The following is a 23,216-nucleotide window of genomic DNA, read 5'->3' as shown; positions in this document are numbered from 1 at the left end:
TATGTGTTAGTATATGATATTTATCTTTCTCTTTCTGACTTACTTCACTCTGTATAATAGGCTCTACTTTCATCCACCTCATTAGAACTGACTCAAATCTGTTCCTTTTTATGGCTGAGTAATAGTCCCATTGTGTATATGAACCACAACTTTTTTGTTCATTCATCTCTCGATGGACATCTAGGTTGCTTCCATGTTCTAGCTGTTGTAAATAGTACTGCAGTGAACATTGGGGTATATATGTCTTTTCAGTTTCCTCGGGGTATATGCCTAGGAGTAGGATTGCTGGGTCATATGGTAGTTTTATTTGTAGTTTTTTAAGGAATCTCCGTACTGTCTTCCATAGTGGCTGTATCAATTTATATTCCTACCAACAGTGCAGGAGGGTTCCCTTTTCTCCTGAGACTCTGATTTTTGCCTTCGTCATATCCACCGTGCAGCAGCTCAGCTTGTCCAGATTCTCACAGATGTGCAGAGTCCAGCCCACTGTGTGTCCCCAGGCTGGGGCCTGTTCCTCTTTGACCCAGAGACTGAGCGTGCGTGCTAAGTTGCTTCAGTAGTGTCCGACGCTTTGCAACCTTATGGACCATAGCTCTCCAGGCTCCTCTGTCAATGGGATTCTCCAGGCAAGAATACTGGAGTGGATTGCAGAGCCTTCTCCATGGGATCTTCCCGACCCAGGGATTGAACCCTCATCTCTTGTGTTCCCTGCTTGGCAGGCGAATTCTTTACCATTAGCACCACCTGGGAAGCCCAGAGACTGAGAGGTAGAATCATATCCTCTTTTCAGAGAGGCTGTGATCTCCCGGAAGCGGCTGGGCTGCAATGGACTGGGCCCCTCAGACCTGCCTGGGAAGCCCTTGGCAAGGCTGGTGGCTCCACTGGCTCCTGACACCCAAGGTAAGGGCTGGGAGCGGGGCAAGGGCAGGGGCAGGGAGGGACTGTTGCCTTTACTCCCCAGACCATATCTGTCTTCTATCCCTGTCTCCATCTCTGTCTCCTTCTTTCTCTTGCTCTGTGTTTCTAGCAAACCCGCCATCTAATTCTCTCCCTATTGTGCTACTAACCTCTCTAAGCCTCAATTTCCTGGTCTGTAAAATGGGAACAACAGAACCTACCTTGAGGGGGTGTTGCTTGTGCTGGTGGTTAGATGGGCTGTAGTTGTCACACTCTCTGTCACTCTCTGTTATCTTTCTTTTCCTCTCCATGCCCCCTGTCCGCATGTCTCTCTGCTTCATGTCTCAGTCTCTCTAGGTCTCTGTCCTCTGTCTCGATGTGGAAAGTGCACAAGACTGGGAGTCAGGAGACCTGACTTGCTGTGTGATCTTGGGCAAGTCACTTCCCCTTTCTGGACCTCAGTTTCCCGATCTGTAAAATAGGGGTGCTCAGCCTTAACCTGCCTCCCTCCATCCCAGGGTTGCTGGGAGGATCATGAGAAAGTTGCCGAGAGCGGGGACTTCCTTCTGTGCAGGGGTCGTCGCTGCGGTCATTTTTGTCACTGCCTCAGGACCCATCTTTCTGTCTCTCCGGGTCTCTGGGTCTCTCTGTGTCTCTGTCCTAGCCTCTCCCTGTCTGTGTCTTTGTCTCCCTCCCTGGGTCCTGGCTCAGTACCTCTGAGCCTCACTGGCCCCACGGGACCACCTCATTGCCCTCTCCCCCTCAGTGCTGGTCATACCGCTGGTGGACAAGGAGGCCGGGGCTGTGGCAGCTGTCATCTTGGTAAGAGCAGTTGTGGGTGGGATGGGGAAGAGAATAGGGGAGGGAGCAAGGGAGGGTGCACCGGACGGAGCCCCACTGGTGTGTGTGTCTGTGTGTGTGTGTGTGTGCGTGTGTGTGTGTGTGTGTGCTGAACAGCAAGTTGGGGTGGAGATGGGGAAAACGCGGTCTGGGAGAAGTCTGGGAGGAGCCCTCTGCCCCACCTTGAATGGGCAGGATGAAGCTGCGTGCCCATCAGCAATTTGTGGAGGGATGTGCAAGCCCCATCTGGAGTCTTACCTTATGGAGCCTTGACACAGCTCTGACCAAGACATCCGTCAAGACGGGTTGGGGACACTGTCCCAAGAGGCCATGCATGCAGCCAAGTGGGAAAGGACCAAGTGACACTGAGGAGGGATGTGCAGATACCACCGACGGGGCCAAGAAATGTGGGAAAGCCAGTCAGAGATGGGGGCGACTGGAGCTGGGAGGCTTGAGGAGAGGAGGCCCCCGGAGCAGGGCTGCCTGGGAAGGCATCCAGCCCCATCCAGACCCACATCCGAGGCTGGGACAGATGCCAAGCAACAGGGCGGGCTTCCTGGGGCGGATGACTGGAGGGGAGGGGGCCTCAGCTGGAAGGAGGGACGCTGCTGGGTGGAGGGAGTTGGGCCGGCACCCAGAGCCAGGGCCCCTCCTGCTCTCTGCTGCCCCCTCGCGGAGCTCCCCGCTTTCGGCTCCCTTGTGGAGTTGGGTGAGCTTTGCGGGGTCCGGGCTCTGTGTTTCTCCAATCTCTTAGGACTGGACACAGGTTTTGAGAGTCCGTGGGGAAGTGCACCCTCAAAATCTGTGTCCAGTCCTAAGAACCGAAGGGTTAGCGCCCTCAAATCGCCGTTATTAGGGATCGACTTCGGCGGAGGGGACCACCGCCTCGGTAAAGGGCGCGGACAGATAAATGAGCCGGTCTCGGAGAGCCCGCCCGGGGACTCCTCCTGAGCTCATTAAAACGAAATTAAAGGTTTCCGAGGCGCCTGACCTTTCCCGAGCTGCTGCCGGGGGAGCGCGGTGGGCGCGGGGGGCGGCCACCGGGAGAGGAGAGGAAGGAAGGGACACTTGGCTTGGTCTCCTCGGAGCCCCATCTGCCTGGTGGAGGGGGAGGCGGCCCCCTTGGTTTCTCCCGCAAGCTGCTCCGCCACCCCCAGCTCCTGTTCCCGCAGGGAGCGGATCTGCCGTTGGCACCCAGCTCTCAGCGCCGCTTGCCTCCCTCCTCTGGTCCCCATCTGTCCCAGAGCTGGTAGCTTGGAGGAGGACCTGGGTTAGGCACACTGCGCAGAGGTGGGGCTTGGGAGGCGATGGCTTGGTCGCCCACCTCTGTTGAGGGAAAGGGGTCTGGGGTGCCAAGTTCCTAGAAGGACTTCCTGTGTCGGGGGCTGTGACAGCTGGGCCAGTAAGGAAGCAGCTCCTACAATGGCAAGATGCTTGGAAGGTTGTTGTGTTGTGGACAGGAAGGATGACTGCTGTGACCGCTATTCACCATGGCTCATGTCTGACCAGGAGTTCAGGCTTCAGCCCTCTCCTGGGGGTAGGAAAGGCTCTGTGGGTTGGCAACGGGGATTGGTCAGATCACTTAAATTTATGGCACCCAAGCAAAATTCTGCTCTGGGCCCTGCCTGCCCCAGGACAGGTGCTGAGGCAGAGAGAGGAGGCGGACTCATTCCTGCCTTCTGGAGGCTCAGTCCCGGGGAAGGCAGGGCCACCCTCAGACCACCACTGGCCAAATGAAATAATGCTGGAGCGCCAAGGGGTGCCTCACAGTGGAGACAGTATTTGAGTGGGACTTTGGGACATAGGGAGAGGGGAACAGGGAGAGAAGAAGGGATAGGATATTCTAGGACCAGCATGAGCGGAGTCAGGGTGGTGGAGTGTGGAGGGGAAGAGTGTGATACAGCAAGGCTGAGGAGTGGGGTGCGTGTTGGTGAGCAAGATGCTACCTGTGGCTGCCAGGAGTTCCTGACTACTGTCCGCTCACCTCCTCAAACACCCTTGGCAGTGAGGAGCTCTTGAAAAGTATTTGGATTATCTGCAATCTTCCTCTCCTTCAAGCCTGGCCCTTCCTACTCAAGTGGAAATGTTCTTCTCCGGGACACCCCCTCCCCAGAGCATACAGGTCTGACACATCCTGTCTGGCTGATCCTGTCTGGCTGCCTCATGCCTCTCCCTGTCCTATGCTCCTGGGGCCACAGGGTCTCACATCCTCTGAGAGGCAGCACAGACATCCCCAGACCTCCCCGCTGTTGCCAGATCCCAAGGACTAAGGTTCTAGAGGGTAAAGGGAGTACCCAGGGCAGATCACTTGGGAGGGCTGACCCCCCAGCTCCTCCCTTAACAAGCCCCAGTCCCCTCTCTGGGTCTCTGCTCTTGTATTCATCATCCCTCCATCCATCCACTCTCCCATCCATCAGTTGAAGGCATATTTCTTGAGCACCGCCAGGCACTGTGCTATATGAACATAGCAGCAGTGACCGAGACAGACCAGATGGGCCCTGCCTTCACAGACCATACAGTCTGGAGGGGTGAGGGCACTGGACATTAAACAAGTGAGCAAAACAGAGAGAGAACTGCAAATGATGGCAAATGACAGCAAGGAAACCTGGGAGCCCTGCAAGGAATACTGGGGCCTGATAGAGAGGGGGTCAGCAGAGGGCTCTCTGAGGGACATGCCATCCTGCGCAGAGCTCTGGGCTCCTGCAGCTCGCAGCTCGGGTGACTTGATTGCAGATTCTTTGCAGAGTCTTTGGCTCTGTTCTTCAATTCTGGGATAATAAGTCCCATTGAGGAGCGGGGAGCCTTTGGTCTCTGGCATTTGATGTATGATTTGTGCCCACTCTTTCCCTGAGCTGTGCCAGCTGTACCAGTTCCTTACTTGGGGGAAGGGGTGTCCTTTAGTTCTGTTGAACTTGGTGAAGGGGTGGGCCTTTGCTGGGCTTTCAACCTTCTCTGCCGCCCCGGTTCCCACTCCTGAGAGCTCCCACTGGGTCGTAGATCCGCCCCCTAGTTATCAAGAGTAGGTACAATTGTGCGTTCTGTTGGTGGGCAAGGAGCCAAGTGTGTGTGTGTGTGTGTGTGTGTGTACGCGCTGCTGATTATGTTTGCTTAACGTGAGGGGGCAGGGATGGGCAGAAGCGTGTGCATGGCTCTCCAGTATGTGAACTCAAGTATCCTGTGTACAGATATGAATGTGCACGTGTGGATGGTAGTCACTGTGAGTGTGTGGATGTCTTTGACTGCACTGTGTGTGTGTGCAGGTATGCACATGCCTGATATCTCTATGGGACAGTGAGTGAGTGTGTGTGTGTGTGTGTGTGTGTGTGTTGGGGGGCACTGAGGGTCTCCATGAAAGTGTGCCCTGTGTTTGTGCACGTGCTTGCTGGGATGCAGGGAGGGGCAAGCCCAGCAGGTGGAGAGGATTCCATGATTCCTTCCTTCCCTCCAGCACTCTGAGGCTCATTCACCCTCCCAGCTCTGTCCTGGGACCAGGCTGTTTTGCCAATCCCACAGCCCTAGAGGGGTCCCAACCTTCCCTTTGTCTGAGACATGAGTCCAGGTGGCAGGAACAAGAAGGATGTCCTCCTCCATCTACTAATAGTAAAATGCCAACATGTTTCTGTAAACCATATGCAAATGAACCATGCTCCTAGCCCCTTTCAACAACCTGTCTTATGGGAATCATAGGTGGAGCCTCATCCGGAGCCTAACCTTCCACACGATCCTTGGTGGCCCAGGATCTTCCGGGTCTTCCTGCCTCCAGTCTTGCTCTGTCCAGTTCTCCCTACCTTGTAGACCGTGGTCTGCAGATGCTAAAGTCTGCCCTGAATCCCCAGTACAACCAAGCTAAAGTCCAATTCCTTAGCCTTGCTCTCCCCCTTTACCACGGATGGCACCCCTGCCTGGGTCCTCAGCTCCCCGTACCACCTACTACCCAGCACTGTCAGGACAGCCTCCTGCCTACAGCATCCTTTCCGGGCTCTGCTTGTCTTCCCAGACTTCAGTGACAATTTTGGAAGCTCCCCAGGTGCTCTCCCACTCTGAGCTCCCACAGCCTTTAAGTTCCCACCCACTCAGTCTGCCCTCTTCTTCCCCAGGTATGAAGTTCTACATCCCCCTTCATCATATCGCTCTCCTCCATACCCCCAAGCCAGGCTGTGAGCTTCCTGAGAACCTGCTGGTCTCCTCCTCTCCATCTGCTCCTGGCAGGGGACCTAGAACAGAGGAAGGCAGGCAGGGGCTGCTGAGTGGAGGGTGGGGAGGATGAAGGAGGGGACCCCAGTGCAAGCACTGTGGGAAGTCCCGCAGGTGGTGAGCAGCTCTGAGTAGGTGCCCGGAAGCTGGTGACGCAGGTGGGGAGCTTTGCTGTCAGGGCCTGCAGTACAAACCACCGCCCCCACCATCTTCTTCACCAAGCACCCAAGCGGAGGTGGGAGAAGAGACTTCACAGAGCATGAAAGATGGGTGGAGGGGACTCCAGGTGGCTGACACAGAGAAGTTGGAGAGGGACAGGACAAGGGATGGGGTAATGAAGATGGATCTGGAGAGGGGAAGATGTGGGCAGAGAAGGGGAGGGAATGGGCAGTGCTGTCCCAACTCTGCCACTTTCTGCTCTGTGACCTGGGGCAAGTCACTCAACCTTTCTGGGCCTTTCGTCTGAAAGATGGAAGCTTGACTTACAGGCTGGTGAGAATCACATGCAAGGCAAAGTACCTTGTCACTCCATTCACTCATTTCTTAATTTATCCATCCATTCTCCCGGGTTCTTTAGGCACAACAGATGTATTGTAAATGGTGGACTTCTTCCCCTATCCCAGACTTAGGGTAGGCTCAAATCCCAACTCAGAAAGGATGGAGCTGGGAGGCTGAAGTTAATAATACTGATGCTATCATCAGGGCCTGAAAAGCTCCATAGACTGAGAGATGGAGAGGGGGTCCAAGGTCACCCCCTGTCCCTCACTATACACCTGGCTTGTGCTATAGATAGGACAGTGGCTGAAAAGTCAGAGATCAGAAAAGTTCCACTTCTTTGGATTAGCCCTTGAAAGCTTTCTGGAGGAGGGGATTTCCCAGCCATCTGCTTGGTCAGAGGATGGACTTATCATTGAGGCCACAGACTGGAGTGTGTATGTGTTGGTGGGGCCAGGTGTGTGCCAAGCATAGGGAGGGCACTCTGGTAGAGACAAGAGGCTAGGGAAGGTCACAGCTGGTTCCCCTCTCCCTCTCCTCCAGGTGCACTGTGGTCAGCTGAGTGACAATGAGGAGTGGAGCCTGCAAGCCGTGGAGAAGCATGTAAGTAGGGGTTAAGGCTGGTGTAGGATGGGGGCTGCTGAAGACCCTCATCACAACTGATGGGAAGATGATCTGGCCAGGGAGATGGACAGAGCTGGGTTCTAGGGCTGCACTTTTGGGCTGTGTGACCTTGAGCAAGTCACTTAAGCTCTCTGAGCCTCAGTTTTACTTCTGAGAATCAGGATAAGGATAGCACTGACCTACTTAGGGTACTAGTGATATAAGGCAAGTCAAACACTTTGCCACCTGACTCATTTGAAAAGACCCTGATGCTGGGAACAATTGAAGGCAGGAGGAGAAGGGGACGACAGAGGATAAGAGGTTGGATGGCATCACCGACTCAATGGACATGAGTTTGAGTAAACTCTGGGAGTTGGTGATGGACAGGGAGGCCTGGCGTGCTGTGGTCCATGCGGTCGGGAAGAGTCAGACACGACTGAGCGACTCAACTGAACTGAAGAAGGAATATGTACATAATGATACTCAGGCTCTTCCTTGAGATTATGATTTTGTGACTTTAACAAGAACTCAACGACGACTCCCCATGGGTTCTAGAGACAGAGCAATCTGACCCTGTTCTTGCCTTGGAAGAGTCTGGGGGCTAGAGGTGGAGGCAAACCCAGTATTTACCTGATCATGGACCGAGGGACTCTCCGCGGAAAGAGGGAGCCCACGGGAGTGTGGGGGTGGGGGGCGATGGCACCGCAGGCAGAGGAAACGGCTCAAACCAAGGCTAGAGGTCCCACGGTGGCGAGGGCGATAAAGGTGGGGCGTGTGGCTTGCTGACCGCTCCGCCCGCCCCAGACCCTGGTGGCCCTGAAAAGGGTGCAGGCCTTGCAGCAGCGCGAGTGCAGCGCGGCCCCGGAAGCGACCCAGAATCCTCCGGAGGAGGCGGTGGGAGACCAGAAGGGCGGGGTCGCGTACACAGACCAAGACCGAAAGATCCTGCAGCTTTGCGGTGAGGACCTGGCCTCGGCGGGGAGGGGCGGGGCGCGAACCTGTGAAGGCGGAGCCACGGGTGGGAAGGGCCGTGGGTGGGCGGGGCCTACGCTGGGGCGCGGCGGGGGGCTGGCTGGGGCCGCTGCTGAAGAGCAGGTCCTGAACTGGGTGGGGGTTGGAATTGGAGGGCTCACGCCCTTGGAGGAAATCTGTGGGCCCTCTGTCTGACTCCTGCCCCACCATCGCAGGGGAGCTCTACGACCTGGACGCCTCTTCCCTGCAGCTCAAAGTCCTCCAATATGTGAGTCCCTGTGCCCCTCCCACTGTGTTCCTCCCGGGACGGAAGTCCCCTTGAGCCCTCCATCTCAGTACAGGTTCAGATGTCCTGACCCTCCTCTCTCCTCCACCTACCTGCGGAGCCTCAGAAAGGCAGAGGGTGGGGAGTGGGGATCTCCCGTATGCAAGGTCAGCCCCTCGCTGTGTCCCTCCCTCTCAGCTGCAACAGGAAACCCAGGCATCCCGCTGCTGCCTCCTATTGGTATCCGAGGACAATCTCCAGCTCTCCTGCAAGGTGAGGGCCCAGAGCCACTGTGGGGCAGGGCGAGGGAACTGGGTCTCTCAGAGGAAAAACCTTGTCTGTCCTTTAACCAGTCCACGTCGTTCTGCCCATCAGGTCATTGGAGATAAAGTACTGGAGGAAGAGATCAGCTTTCCGGTGAGTTCTGCGTCTGTCCCCTGTGTTGGGGTCTGAAGAAGCAGTTAAAGCGGACCAGGCATTCCTGCGATCTGCCCAGTGAGACTGTAATCTACTAGAATCTCTTGGAATCTGATGGAATTATCTGGACCTTCAGATCTACTTAGAAACGTTATGAGAGATCATAACCTCTCATGATCAGATCCCTTAGGAGAAATCACTCACAATCTACAGAAAGTTTTACCTGGGGCCAGGTCACTTCTGTTGGAATATCTCTGGGCTTGGCTTTCTTAGAATCCATTAGGATCAGTGGGAATCCTTGGATTCTGCTTTTTTCCTCTCCTAGTTAGGGAAGACTCTTAAGTCCTTCATAGGAGATTCTGGTCAAGAGCCTACTCCCCCCACCCCCCACCCCCATTCCTCAATGTTGACTCCATCCACAATTTGGACTGACTGAAGAAGTAGTTGAAACTTCCAGACTTGATGAAGGGAGAGGTCTCACATGGCCTGATCTTGGAAAGAGTTGGCCCTGACTGGCTCTCCTCACTCCCTCAGTTGACCACAGGACGCCTGGGCCAAGTGGTGGAAGACAAGAAGTCTATCCAGCTGAAAGATCTCACCTCTGTAAGCCATAGCCTGGCTGGACCAGGGGAGGATACAGGGGAGAGCCTTCTGCCCAGTCCCCAGGGCCAGGTTCTCTGGGCCTGGGCAACCTAGGAATAGGGGAGACAAGACCCGGGAACTTTCTCCTAGCCCACCCTGTGTCATAGCACTTCCCACCCTGCCTGAGCCCTTCAGACCCTCCTGTTGCAGAGTGTGGTGGAGGGCGGGGGAGGGAAGCATGTTCTTCCTTCCCTGCCCTGACTTGCCTCCCCTCTTGCTTCTCCTTTGCAGGAGGATGTGCAACAGCTGCAAAGCATGCTGGGCTGTGAGGTGCAGGCCATGCTCTGTGTCCCTGTCATAAGCCGGGCCACTGACCAGGTTGTGGCCTTGGCCTGCGCCTTCAACAAGCTCGGAGGAGACTTGTGAGTCTGGGTGGAGGGATGTGGGTCAGGAGATGGAGCTGAGAGGCTGGGCAGGGCTTGACTCGGGTAACAGTGTAGGAAGGGTATTGGGCAGGGGTTACTATTCTAGCAATGGTGGGCTGAATGGTTTGTCTGTGCAAGAGATGGAGATTATGGGAGCAATAGGCCCTTATTTCTGCTCCATTGGGCTTTGTAAAATTATGCTGAGGTCCAAACAAGTTCCCCTTCTCGTTTCCACTTCCTACAGTTTGGATTATCCATGTTTTGGTACTGGCCTTCCCCCGACTTGCCATCCCTGTATTAGCATTTCTGCTGGTAACTGATGGAGGAGCAATGTGCTCTAGGATGGGTGAACTCTCTGGGACCCACAGAGCATCACTGACGTTGTGGACAGTGGCTCAAGGGAATAGGCATGGGGGTGGGGCTAAGCTGAGGCTCTTCAGAGGCATTGATAGGACAGCTGTAAGAATCATGTGAAACAGAAGGGTGGACAGGACAAGAGTCAGGTACACAGGCTTAGTCAGGAAGTATGTCTCAAGAACTGAGGTCAGATTTGGGGTACAGAAGTGGTATCACAGATTTCATGTCCTACACCAACTCATTAATTGCTGCCTGAAGCATTGTATTAGTTTAGTGAGAAACAGTGCTGTGATTAGCCACATCTGTCCTGGGGGCATATTTAGGATGTGAATGCTGCCACAGTTGGTCCAGCATGCCCAGTAGTAGGGAGTAGTGGGCAGGTGAGGGGTTGCATTCTGATTCCAGGATGCAGAGAGATGCTGACAAGATGCTTGGCCCCTGGGGCCCAAATTGGCAAGCTGGGTTTGAGGCATCAGAGCTCCTGCAGGAAGTGAAGACTGGAGATGTTGGGACTAGAGAGGTCAGAAGCCCAAGGACAGTGTCTGCAGGGGTGGAGCAGAGATCTGGGAGTCAGATCTGAGTAGCAGGACCTGCCAGCATGGAGGCCTGGGGAAATGAAGACAGGAACAAGGCAGGACTAATTGAGGTGGGGAGGATGGGGGTCTGTGTCATGGGGAACTGGTGAGCATCCTGGTGTGGGAGTATTTGTGCCATTCAGTAAGTACACATTGAATCCCTAGTGTGTCTGACCCTGTGCTGGCTGGATGGCCTTGGGTAGGCCTTTGGTGAGGGAGAGTGCAGAGTGGGAAGTCCAGCAAGAGTTGTGGCCTCTGGCTGCCAGCCTGGGTTCTGAGATGGTCTTGGACCTGGAGGAGAGGAAATATCAGAAGGGAAATGAGATGGGGACTGGGTGACAGCCTTGAGGCTCAGGGCAGAGACAAGGTCATCTCTAGGTTCCACATCTTTCAGGGAGTAAGTGCTGAATAATTGCATGAGCCAAGGTGGTGCTCAGCTCAGAGCAGGCTCTGTAGAGAAGCAGCCCGGAACCCTGAGAACGTCCCTTCATCTGGGAGTGCGATGAGGCTGGTGGCAGGGGAAGAGGTACATTTAAGACTTTAGCAAACACTTTGCAGACATCTCGCCTGTACCAGGCTCTGCACTGGACAGGGGGCGATACAGTCAGAGTTCAAGACTGGCTTCAAGACTCGATGTTTATTTTCAGGTCACAGAGCAGGGACAGTGGGAAAGGTATTCTAGGCAGAGCAAACAGTGTGAGCAAAAGCATGAAGGTGTGAAAGAGCCCAAGATTTTCTCAGAATGATGAGCATCTTACTCTGGCTGAGGCTCAGATGCCCATAGAATAGGGGAGAGAGGTGGGCGGGACCAAGTGAAGGGGCCTCAAATGCAGTGAGAAGGCAGGTGGGGAGACAGACACAGCGCAGTGGGGATTGGGGTCTAGACCCGAATCACTGGATGGCAAGCATGAGTGGGGGATACCCCAGCAGAGAGGAGCACTGCAGGTAGCCCCCAAATGGGGAGGGCTCTTGGCAGGGAAATCTGGGGGCTGAGAAATGGTCAGAGTCTCTGAGGAATACTCCACCTCCCCATGATCCCCATCCAGAGAGGCTTACCCACGTCCACAGCCCAGGTCCCGTCCCAGCCCAAGTCCCACAAAGCTCCCTGGTGACAAATCATTGGGTGGCCGGATTGAATGACTTCCTCAGGATTTCAGGCCAATCTTGTCAGATGCCCGCCAGCTCTGTGAATATGATATGGGCCCTGCCCTGCCCACAGCCACCTCAGGACTTGTGGGGGCACCAAATCAGGGCCTGCAGGTTCCAGGGAAGGGAGGACAGTGTAGGAGCTGGATGAGACAGGGCAGTGCACCGCCCCTCCCTGAGGTTGGAGGTGAGGGGCAGGAGAATACATAGCCTGTGGGCGGGCGGGTCTCCAGTCTGAGGGGAAAGACTCAGCCTCAGTCTGGGTAAATCTGAAGTCAGAGGAGGGAGACTTTGAGAAGTCTCTGGCTTTGAGAAGCAATAGTCTGAGGAGGAAAACACATTTGGGGCAGAGGAGGATTAGAGCCCCCCAGTCTGAGGTGGAAGCTGGCCCAAGCCGCTGGGTGGTGAGCGGCCCCAGCAGAGGAGGGTGAGGTGAGCTGGTGGGTTTCTGGGTGGGCTTCCTGGAGGGACGGAGGGGAGGCGGATCGGGGAGAGCAGTCTGTGGTCTGCCCTCTGCGGTGACCCCCGCCACCCCGCCCTGGCAGGTTCACAGACCAGGACGAGCGCGTGACCCAGCACTGCTTCCACTACACCAGCACGGTGCTCACCAGCACCCTGGCCTTCCAGAAGGAGCAGAAGCTCAAGTGTGAGTGCCAGGTGCGTGGGCTGCCCTGACTGCTCTAGGGGGCCAGCTCCCCCAGCTCTCAGCCCCAGAGAGTCATCTGCAAGGGAAAAGCCCATGGGTTTTGGGGCCAGTGGTGGGGAGACTACCTAGGCCCCTGGAAGTCTCTGAAAGAGGAGAACTGGAGCTCCTCAGGACGGCACCTCTGGCTGCAGGCCCAGTATGCGACCGCCCTCTAGTGTTCGGATTGGGCATCACAACAACATCTGGATGGCTAGAGTTCCAGGGGACCGCACCTGTGACACTCAGGTTTCCTGCTCACCCTCTCTAGGACTAGAACTCCCACTCCTTCCCTTAGAGCCAAATGATGCAGTTAGACTCTCTCAGTCTCTGGCCTGTCCTGTGAGCCCCAGGGAAAGAATGAGAAGACCCTCAGGCTGACGGAGGCAGGGGGCTGAAGAGGGTGAACCCCTGCAACCTGAGTCCCTGTGATCCCCTTGTTCTCCATTCCAGGCTCTTCTTCAAGTGGCGAAGAACCTCTTCACTCACCTGGGTGAGTGCACTGCCCTCCTCCATGCCTGGCTGTGGGGTGGGAGTCGGGGGACTGGTGTTTCGAGCAGGGGAGGCAGGCAGGCTTGTCAGCACACTCCAGCCTGTCTCACCACAGCCCCCCACGCTTCTCCCTCCGGCAGATGACGTCTCCGTGCTGCTCCAGGAGATCATCACAGAGGCCAGGAACCTCAGCAATGCTGAGATGTGAGTGAATCCACCCAGGAGTGGGGAGAGAGAGAGAGGCCCTGGCCCTCAGTCATCACCTCTCTTTTCCTCTCCTCTTTTTTCCCCCTCTGTTGTAATTTATTTGGCTTGCACAGCATGTGAGATCTTAGTTCCCCAAGCAGGGACTGAACCCACGCTCCCTACATTGGAAGCATGTTGTCTTAACCACTGAACCACCAGGGACGTCCCCCCCATTGCCTTCTTGCGGGACCCACGTCTTGCGTGATTTTTTTATTTCAGGCTTGTGTCCCTCACTAGATTGTAACATCCAATGACAGAAAGCACGCTGCTTGCTTTGCAGGCCGTGGGTCCTCAGCTCTTAATACAGTGTCTGGTACATGGTAGGTGCTAGCAAAAAAAAAAAAAAAAATTATCCATCTGAACTAATGTCTGGAGTCAGCTAGCCCTGAGGAGAGTCTCACCATAGGTCACCCCCTCCAGGCCTCAGAAATCTAGGCTTCACCTCAAGTCCTGAGATTTGAGAGGTGGTCACAGAGGAGAAGGAAATGGCAACCCACTCCGTGTTCTTGCCTGGAGAATCCCAGGGACTGCGGAGCTTGGTGGGCCGCCATCTATGGGGTCGCACAGAGTCGGACGCGACTGAAGCGACTTAGCAGCAGCAGCAGCACAGAGGGGTGTCAGGGCCCTATGGACCAACGCCATCTCTCCACAGCTGCTCTGTGTTCCTGCTGGATCAGAACGAGCTGGTGGCTAAGGTGTTCGATGGGGGCGTGGTGGAAGATGAGGTGAGGCAGGGCTGCGTGGAGGGAGGGTGTGGCCGTGGTCCGGAGGGCCGGGAGTCCTCGGGGGAGCAGGCCCTACGTTTGATGGTCCGCTCTGTGACCGGCCGCTAACCCTCCTCTCAACTCCATTCCTGCCCTGGCAGAGCTATGAGATCCGCATCCCTGCTGACCAGGGCATCGCGGGTCATGTGGCGACCACCGGCCAGATCCTGAACATCCCAGATGCTTACGCACATCCGCTTTTCTACCGAGGCGTGGACGACAGCACCGGCTTCCGGACGCGCAACATCCTCTGCTTCCCCATCAAGAACGAGAACCAGGGTGCGGGTAGTGATGGCTCCGGAAAAGGGCCGGGGCGGGGCCTGAGAGGGTGGGGCGGAGCCGAGCAGAAGGTCCACAAGCCGTCTCTTACCACCCCAGCATCCCCGGGCTGAAGGGATGGGGTTTCCCAAGCCTGTGATGTCCCTTGAGGATACCGTGGGAGGACAGATCGTCGGACACGTCCACTGGCTCATCCTAGCTCCTCTTTGGTCCCCAGAGGTCATCGGTGTGGCCGAGCTGGTGAACAAGATCAACGGACCATGGTTCAGCAAGTTTGATGAAGACTTGGCTACAGCCTTCTCCATCTACTGCGGCATCAGCATTGCCCATGTGAGCGGGACAGGAGCAGGCCCATGCAGGACCCTCTGTTCTCCTCTCCACAGAGGCTCTCCTTGCTCTGTCCAGATGGGTTTGTGCCCGCCCCTGGGGCTCAGAGCCCTGCTGCTGGGTTGCTGTGCAGTCTTCACTACCTACTGGTCACTTCTGGCCTCAGTTTCCCATCAGAAAATTGGGGATACTATTTCCAGTCCTGTCCAGTTAGCCTCCTAGGACTATGGGAGACCTGTTTTATTTCCCCCTTTTCCGAAAGCAACCTCAACTCGAGCCCCTTTTTAGCTTCTTGTGGGGATATGTTGGATCTCATTGTCCACAGCTGGCAGCTCTGACCCGGGAATCCAACCCTTAGATCTCTAACGCTATCCCCCACTCCTTGCTTCTCTTTCTCCATTAAGGGCCTCAGGCTCCATCATTGAAGCTGGGGCAGGCTCAGGAGAGCATGCAAAGTGCTAGATCAAGTGCTAAGAGGCCCTGGGGAGGAGGAGCAAGGGCAGGTCTGGATGAAAGTTGGAGAGGGTTCGCTACTCTGGGCTGGAGCTTGAAGGCTCAGACTGGGCCCAGCATGGGACAGGAGTTGAGGGAGGTTCTATCTGATCCCTTTGTCCTGGTCCTGGGTATTTCACAGCCACCTTGCTTGAGCCCTATCTTTCCCTCTCTCCCCCACAAGTCCCTCCTATACAAGAAAGTGAATGAGGCGCAGTATCGCAGCCACCTGGCCAATGAGATGATGATGTACCACATGAAGGTGAGCCCTGCACAGAGCTTCTACCCTCTTTCTCAGGGCCCCAGGGTCCCCTGTAGTCCCCCTGTTCCTCCCCTAGCTCCATGAATCCTCTGGTGCCCTGGATCAGGCTGGGCTTTCTGATCACCCTCTCTTGAAGATAAGAGCAGTGCCTGGCCTTTTGATCTCCTGCTCTCCTTCGGGGCAGCCTCTCTGCAAAGCAATTTCTGGTTCAGCCCCAAAGCTGGCAGCAAGACTCAGCCCAGCGGAGAGCATGGTTCAGCCAGGTGTTCCCCATGTCCAGGGATAATTCTCATCCTGGGAACTGCTGACAGCTGGGAAGCCCACTCAGGGTCCTCCCGCAGCTCCCTTAGGAACAGTGGTCCTGCAGTCCTAGGCAGTCCCATCCCCAGACCCTGTGCAAGACTAGCTGTCTGGAACTTTAGTTCAGAGTATGTGATGGCCATTGTTCATTTGAACATTTCCTCTCCTCTGTGTCCAAACCAAAAGGCCAGACTTTGTGGCTGGGGTCAAAACTGTAGCAGGAAGGATTGGCTCTGAGATGCTCCTCCCCAAAGAAGGAATCTTTGAATTATTTTCTGTAGAAGGCCACCATGGTGTCAAGGAGAGGTGTTCTCTGCCTTTAACAAGGAGAGGCGGTTACAGATGAGGGTGGGCCCAGGCAAGGAGGCGCAGTAGGTTGGCTGCAGGATGGCGAGGGGAGGATGGTGTTCTCCTGCCCAGTGACAACCCATGGAAGACCCAACTGGGGTGCATTCGAGTGGGAGGTCCCCACGACTGTGGGCATTTGAGGTTGAAGTCATTGGATAGGGTAGAGGCTGTCTTCTAATGCCCTGGCCGCTCCCCTCCAGGTCTCTGATGACGAGTACACCAAACTTCTCCACGACGGGATCCAGCCTGTGGCTGCCATTGACTCCAACTTTGCCAGTTTCACATACACTCCTCGCTCTCTGCCCGAGGATGACACTTCCATGGTGAGCTGGCTCGCCCCACTTGACTGTGGAGGATGGACAGCCAGAGATCGAAGTTAGATGTGCATAGGAAAGTCCTGGCAAGACAGTCATCAAGAGATGGAGGGGGCATGTGGTCTGCCAGCATGGCCCACAGGGCCTGCCCAGGGGCTGGACTGGAACCAACGATGGCCTCAGGATTGGCACCTCCCTCCCTGTTTTTCTAAGACTTTGTGTGAACTTGGTTCCAAGAGTTCTTAGATCTCCTATTTCTAAGTTCATGGCTCCAAGAATGCTTGGCTGTACCATTTTTTGGTTCTCAAGTTTAGATCTGAAAGTTCTAAGACTCCAACATTTTGGAGGCTTCAAGAAGTGCCAAGTTGGGGAGTGGAGCCACTCCCAAGGGGAGTGGGGTGCATTTTGAAACTGACAGTCTCTCTGATCCATCCTTCTGCTCTGTCCAGGCCATCCTGAGCATGCTGCAGGACATGAATTTCATCAATAACTACAAAATTGACTGCCCGACACTGGCCCGGTGTGTACCCCCAGCCCTCCTCTCCGTGTACCAGCAGACCTGTCTCTGCCTCCATTTTTGTCCTCTCCTCTCACATCCATTGCTCCCTGTGCTCTGGGAAGGACCTCTGAGGATGTCTAGGGGAGACCCAGACTTGTAATGGTGGGAGGATCCACCAGTGAGAGGCAATTCACAGACACTGGGAACCTTGAGAAAAGGGAAGGAATGGGGCAGGACAGAGCCTGGAGGGCTTGCTGGAGGAGGAGAGCCTGAGGCCCATGAGCTGCCCTCTCCCCACCCCCAGGTTCTGTTTGATGGTGAAGAAGGGCTACCGGGATCCCCCCTACCACAACTGGATGCACGCCTTTTCTGTCTCCCACTTCTGCTACCTGCTCTACAAGAACCTGGAGCTCACCAACTACCTCGAGTGAGTGGCTGCCCTTGCCCCCGTCTGGCAGCTGCTGGGGTCCCCTTCCTGGGGACAGAACTGCACCTCCTGTGTGGCAGACTTTGCATGCATTGCCTCACAGGATCCTCTTAACAGCCCAGTGCGAAAGGTACAAGGCCTCTTTCCAAGAAGGGGACCCAGGTTCCTGAGCCCCTGTGCAGGTGATTCCCGGACATGTGCGGCCAAGAGCTCAGCCACTGGCCACGGAGCAGCTCCCCGTCTTGTGGCCATCTCCTCCAGCTGGCCCTCCTGTGGAGGAGGGAGCTGTGGCTCACCGCCGTGCCCTCTGTCTCTGCCCAACCAGGGACATGGAGATCTTTGCTTTGTTTATTTCCTGCATGTGTCATGACCTGGACCACAGAGGCACAAACAACTCCTTCCAGGTGGCCTCGGTGAGACCCTGCCCTCCTCACAGTGGGCACCCTCCCCGGGGTGTCTGGGAGCCTCACCCCTCCAGCCTGAGGGGTGGTGGGAGCTCATGAGACCAGGAGCCAGTTGAGAGACAGGAGGAGGCTCTCCCAGGCTATGGGAGACGCGGGAGTGCTGAGGGGGTGGGAGGAGCTGGGCTGTTCTGACCCTAATATGCCTCTGGATGTCAGGAGTGATGGAGTTTTCTTTGATTTTTTTCAGAAATCTGTGCTGGCCGCGCTCTACAGCTCAGAAGGCTCTGTCATGGAGGTACCACCATTCTGCCCAGTATCCCCATCCCCACTGTCCCCTTAAGGCCAATTACTTATTAATACGAAGCTAGACTGTGGCTCGGCTCCTCCCCAGGCCAAGTCCTGCTTTCCACCCAGACTGGGAGAGCTGCAGCGCCCCCAGGGCACGTCTGACTCTTGTTCCCGATGAGCTTGGAAGGGTACCCGTGCGGCTGGGGGTGCCAGTCAGGCTGCAGGTTCTGCCCGAGCCCAGGTTTGCCCAGGGAGGCCTTGTAGTTAGCCTGTTTCTCTTTGCATGTCACAAGGACACCCTGTGAAACCCCCTCTGCTCCCAGCCTGGCATGGGCTCCTTGTCCCGTCACGCTCAGCTTTGCCTGAGACTGATTTGTGTCTGCCCACCCCCAATGGGAGCTCCTGGAGGCAGAAACAAAATCGGAGACATCTCTGAGTTCCCTGCATCTGGCACAGGGCTTGGCATGAGTGGGAACCAAACTTTCAAGGTCACCTTGCCCCACCCTGCCCCCAACAACACCCCTCTGGAACTGCTCCTGCTTGCACGCCCCCAGAGACGAGGGGCTTGCTTCCTCCTGGGAGGCCTGGTGGCAGCCTGGCTCCTGCCCTCCACGCCCTGGGCTGAGTCGGCTCCATCTCTGAGTGACAGCCCTTCAGCGTCAGAAGACAGGGGTCTTGCCCTCGCCTCATCACTGCCCTTCCCTGTCAGCACACAAATGTTTCTTGCATGAATTAGTGTCGAAGACTCCAAGGGATCATTTCAGAATCATTCCAGCTTGAGAGGCCCTCAGAGCTCACCTTGTCGTGTCCGTCTGACTGACAGCTGAGGAATCTGAGGCTCAGACATGGCCAGGGACTTGCCCAGGGTCACATGGAGGGGCAAAATAGAGCCCAGAAAGGGAACTGGCCCCCCAGCCCCGACTCCCCAGTTCTGCCTGCTCTGCTCAGTTTGGGGGCCAGGGCTGGGCTGGGCTTGCTTCCTCCCTTGGAGTCAGTGAGGAGGAGCACCCCCACCCCAGCTGGGCCCCTCCCGCGCCTCTCCCCGCAGAGGCACCACTTCGCGCAGGCCATTGCCATCCTCAACACCCACGGCTGCAACATCTTTGACCACTTCTCCCGGAAGGTGATGGGGCTGGGGGTGGGGGGCAGGGAGTGGGAGCTGGGAGCTGGCCTGAGATGGGAGAGGCAGACCCGAGGGGTGGAGATTCCTGAGGTTTAGGGGAGTAGGGGGTGGGGTGTCTGGGCCTTGACCTTGTACCCCCACCCCCACCCAGGATTATCAGCGCATGCTGGATCTGATGCGGGACATCATCTTGGCCACAGACCTGGCCCACCACCTCCGCATCTTCAAGGACCTTCAAAAGATGGCCGAAGGTGCCTGCCTCTAGTCTGGGTCTCGAGATCAGGGAGGGACCACCAAGAGGGGGACTCACCTGGAGGGCATCCCCAGGGTTCAGACCCATCCCTTCCAACATCAGCCCACCAGGCAGACCCAGCTCTGCATCCCTGGATCCCATCCAGGGTGCTGAATTCCCTGCACCACTCTGGGATGGGCCCTCTCCTTGACCCTGTCCTCTCCCCGACAGTGGGCTATGATCGAACCAACAAGCAGCACCACAGCCTCCTTCTCTGCCTCCTTATGACCTCCTGTGACCTCTCCGACCAGACCAAGGGCTGGAAGACCACGAGGAAGATTGCAGTAAGTGCCACATCTTCTTGGGAAGGCGCAGGCTGTACATACTGCCTGGCTCTGTGCGGCTCCTGAAGCCTGCACGCCCTCCAAGTGCTGAGCTCAGCCTGTGGGGGAGACAGAAACCTAGGCCACCTCAGGTGACAGCAGAGAGATTCAGAGAGGGGCATGGACTCACTGAGGGGTCACCCAGCAAATCAGTGAGTGGCTGGTGGAAGGCAGGCCAGAACCCAGCCACCGTCCTCCTTCCAGGCCAGGGATGGTGAGGACAGGTCCTAAGGTCCCAGTGCCACAGTTCCCCCCCTTGGGAATGGGCTATGGAGGAGCGTGGGCGGGTAGATCACACTCACAGGAGGTAATGAGAGTGTTGACCTTTCAGGAGCTGATCTACAAAGAGTTCTTCTCCCAGGGAGACTTGGTATGTGGGGTGTGACCTCAGGGTGCCCAGGTTGGGGGAGGGTTCATAGCCTGGGCCCAGGAGGGGCTGGGTTAGCCTGATCCAGATGTTTCTGGAGCATGGAGAGGGCCAGACAGGCCTGACAACCTGATGCCTGCAGGAGAAGGCCATGGGCAACAGGCCGATGGAGATGATGGACCGTGAGAAGGCCTACATCCCCGAGCTGCAGATCAGCTTCATGGAGCACATCGCAATGCCCATCTACAAGTGAGTGAGCTCACGGGGCCTGCTGGGGACACTGCCCAGGGATGGTATGGGAATGGGATGGGGCTGGCTGTGGCCATCATAGCAGACACAAGTGCTGTGCTGGTTGGCCCTGCTCCACCTCATCCACTGCTTGTCTCTGAGCACAGCTGTCTCTTGCTTTGCCCCTAAATGGGCCATTTGCTTCCTCCTTGGTCCCTTATGGAAAGAGATGGTCAAGCTCTCCTTGAGCTTCCAATCTTATGCGTCATGCTCTTGTGGAAGTCCTACCTGTGGTCCAGCCCTAATCTTTCTTGCGGCTCAGTCTGCCTTCTGACCTCTAAACCTGCCCCTATCCACCCCCAGGCTGCTGCAAGACCTATTCCCCAAGGCGGCCGAGTTGTACGAACGCGTGGCCTCTAATCGTGAGCACTGGACCAAGGTGTCACACAAGTTCACCATCCGAGGCCTCCCGAGCAACAACTCGTTGGACTTCCTGGACGAGGAGTATGAGGTGCCTGACCTGGATGGCGCTAGGGCTCCCATCAATGGCTGTTGCAGCCTTGATGCTGAGTGAGTCCCTCCTGGGACCCCTCCCTGCCCAGGCTTCCTCCCACAACCCTCCATGGGCCTGGCCGTACACCCTGGGACCAGAGCCAAGGGTCCTGGATTCTAGGCCAGGACTTCCCACGTGACCCCAGGTGAGGTCTGACCTTCCCGGGCCTCAGCTTTCTCATCTGTGTAATGGAAGACTTCCAGCCTCACTGAGACTTTGTCATTTGTCCTCTGAGAGCACAGGGGTAACCAATGAGCAGTGTGCCCTGCTCTGCACCTCTGACTGCACCTTGGCAAGTCCCCACCCTTCAGGCCACACCTTCTCTGAGGCAGCCGGATAGTTTCTTCTGGGCCCCATTCCTGTCCTACCAGATCTGTGCCCTTTCCTCTGGGGGCACCCTCACTGGCTCCCAGGATCCTCAGGCAAGAACGTGAGACATCTGAGTGGGCAAAGGGTGGGTCTTAGAGACAGTTATCAGCCTGGCTGGAGGACTAGAAATAGCCATGAGATCACCTGTGGCCCTGAGGACTGCCCTTGTACTTATGGTGGGGACCGGGACCTGGGGATATAGGGGTCCCAGAAGGAAGCTGCCAGGGGGCCAGTGCAGTGCTCTGGGGAGAGGGGGCTCAGGAAGAGAGCAGGATAAGAACAGCGAGAAGGAAGGATCCCTGGGCTGGGAAGCAGGCCCAGCATGGGTCCGCCATGGTTCTTCCTGGCTGTGTGACCCTGGGCAAGTCCCTTCCCCTCTCTGCGAAACAGTATGGTGAGACAATCCATCCTCTAAGACCCCTTTTAGATCCAAGTCCCCATAGTTCTGTGGAGTCCCAGGAGAGGCCACTGAGGGTCCTTGGCCCCCTTAGGCACAGAGCTGACACTGAGTTCCTCAGTGACCCCCTGAGGATACCTCCTGAGCCGGAGCCCCTTCCCCATTCCTACAGCCAGAGGGGGACCTGGCCTCAGCCTGGCAAGGCCTCTCTCCTCTTCAAGGCCATATCCACCCGTGCCCCGGGGCTTTGGAGACCCCCTAGGGCTGGGGCTCTGGGGTCATCCTGGCCACTGGCTTCTCCTTTCTCTGTTTTGTTCTGTATGTGTTGCGGGGTGGGGGGAGGGGGGCCACCTGCCTTACCTATTCTGAGTTGCCTTTAGAGAGATGTGTTTTTTCTAGGACTCTGTGCAACTGTTGTATATGGTTCCGTGGGCTGACCGCTTTGTACATGAGAATAAATCTATTTCTTTCTACCAACCCTCCGCCACGGGGCTGTCTGCAGACTTTGTGCATGAGGTTGTTGGTGGTGGGGAAACAGCATCGGGGAAGGCAAATGCCTTTAAGAACTCCCAGGCTACTGGAACTCCCATCCCTGCTGCCTAGCCCCTCTTCTGTGGGAGTCCTGGACCTGTTGGGGTACCCCCAGACCAGTTCTGTGCCAGATACTGGGTACTGAGGTGGAGATGGCAGATACAGAGGCCTGAGCATGAGGCAGTCGTTTGTGGGCTGGAAATGGAGAAATGAGAGACTGAAGCCATCAAGAAGGCTGCCTGGAGCAGGTGACCTGGCGCTCCTTCCAGACCCTCTTTCTGCTGGTCTGCCTTAGTCACGCATGCCCTTACAGTCAAGGCCTCTGAGCCTCTGAACGCTCTCCTAGCCGCAGGGATACCTGTCTGTGTCCCTGTAAATCCAGCCAAAGGGGTAGCCCCAAGTCTGACTGGGCATCAAATACAGCCCTGGGTTGTGTCTTTGGGGTTGAGTGCCTGCTTTCCTGGCTGTGAGAGTGCTTGCTTCTTCACGGACAGGGGGGCAGACTCCAGACTGGTGACAGGAGCAAGCTCTGATTGGCAGTCTCCAGACCCCACGCCCACCTTGCCTGCTACCCTCCTGTCTTCTCTCCATTTCTCCCAGATCAGTAAAGGTTGGCATGTTAAGGGGCTGGGCACTAGGCTCTGCTTTCCTGGTGGGGGATGGTTGGGGGGCAATGGTCCTATGTCTGCCCACAATGGCCTCAGGGTTTCGGCCTTGCTGGTTGACACCTCAGGGTGTCCGGGACCATAGAGCTTGTCTATGTCTCATGCCTGGCAGTTTATTCTGGTTTGGAATCTGTTTCTCTGGGCTGAACGGTCCCAGGGCTTCTAGCTTGTCTGTGGGGCTGTGGGGTCCAGGCCCCTCCCCTGCTCAGCCCCTGCTTTGGGCCCCCCAGTCTGTCCTCTCACAGCACAGATCCCAGGCCAGTCAGTGGGCCCCCAGGTGGGGGTGAGTCATTTCCTGGCTCCAGGCTGACAGAAGAGGATTACTCTAATTGTGTCCAGCTGACACCAGCATTGGTGTGGGCTAACACAGGTGCCTGTGACCCTCGACCCTGGGTGTGTGTGTGTGTGTGTGTGTGTGTCCTCTTCCACAGGCCTTTGGGCAAAGTGGAAGCACAACCTAGGTACCCACCCCTGAG

General features: G+C 56.4%; 1 protein-coding gene across 2 annotated transcripts in view; it reads left to right on the top strand.

Annotated features, from left to right (window-relative positions):
- The window catches only part of PDE2A (phosphodiesterase 2A), a 67,141-nt gene extending 45,120 nt beyond the window's left edge, over positions 1-22,021 (top strand). For both annotated transcript variants that reach the window (XM_069552991.1, XM_069552990.1), the window contains 27 exons: positions 791-900; positions 1,664-1,719; positions 6,970-7,029; positions 7,834-7,987; positions 8,217-8,269; positions 8,465-8,539; positions 8,642-8,683; positions 9,218-9,286; positions 9,557-9,687; positions 12,314-12,425; positions 12,904-12,943; positions 13,083-13,146; positions 13,841-13,913; positions 14,054-14,231; positions 14,449-14,561; positions 15,235-15,312; positions 16,161-16,283; positions 16,724-16,794; positions 17,078-17,200; positions 17,526-17,613; positions 17,852-17,899; positions 18,941-19,015; positions 19,167-19,266; positions 19,479-19,591; positions 19,962-20,000; positions 20,140-20,246; positions 20,589-22,021. In XM_069552991.1, coding sequence (XP_069409092.1) covers positions 791-900; positions 1,664-1,719; positions 6,970-7,029; positions 7,834-7,987; positions 8,217-8,269; positions 8,465-8,539; positions 8,642-8,683; positions 9,218-9,286; positions 9,557-9,687; positions 12,314-12,425; positions 12,904-12,943; positions 13,083-13,146; positions 13,841-13,913; positions 14,054-14,231; positions 14,449-14,561; positions 15,235-15,312; positions 16,161-16,283; positions 16,724-16,794; positions 17,078-17,200; positions 17,526-17,613; positions 17,852-17,899; positions 18,941-19,015; positions 19,167-19,266; positions 19,479-19,591; positions 19,962-20,000; positions 20,140-20,246; positions 20,589-20,799 — 2,506 coding nt within the window. In that variant the 3' untranslated portion in view covers positions 20,800-22,021. The remainder of the gene's footprint in view (positions 1-790; positions 901-1,663; positions 1,720-6,969; positions 7,030-7,833; positions 7,988-8,216; positions 8,270-8,464; positions 8,540-8,641; positions 8,684-9,217; positions 9,287-9,556; positions 9,688-12,313; positions 12,426-12,903; positions 12,944-13,082; positions 13,147-13,840; positions 13,914-14,053; positions 14,232-14,448; positions 14,562-15,234; positions 15,313-16,160; positions 16,284-16,723; positions 16,795-17,077; positions 17,201-17,525; positions 17,614-17,851; positions 17,900-18,940; positions 19,016-19,166; positions 19,267-19,478; positions 19,592-19,961; positions 20,001-20,139; positions 20,247-20,588) is intronic.
- The last annotated feature ends 1,195 nt before the right edge of the window (positions 22,022-23,216 follow it).

The sequence above is a fragment of the Ovis canadensis genome, chromosome 15 (genome assembly GCF_042477335.2).
Source record: "Ovis canadensis isolate MfBH-ARS-UI-01 breed Bighorn chromosome 15, ARS-UI_OviCan_v2, whole genome shotgun sequence".
NCBI lineage: Eukaryota > Metazoa > Chordata > Mammalia > Artiodactyla > Bovidae > Ovis > Ovis canadensis.
This window is presented reverse-complemented; position numbering and strand designations above follow the sequence as displayed.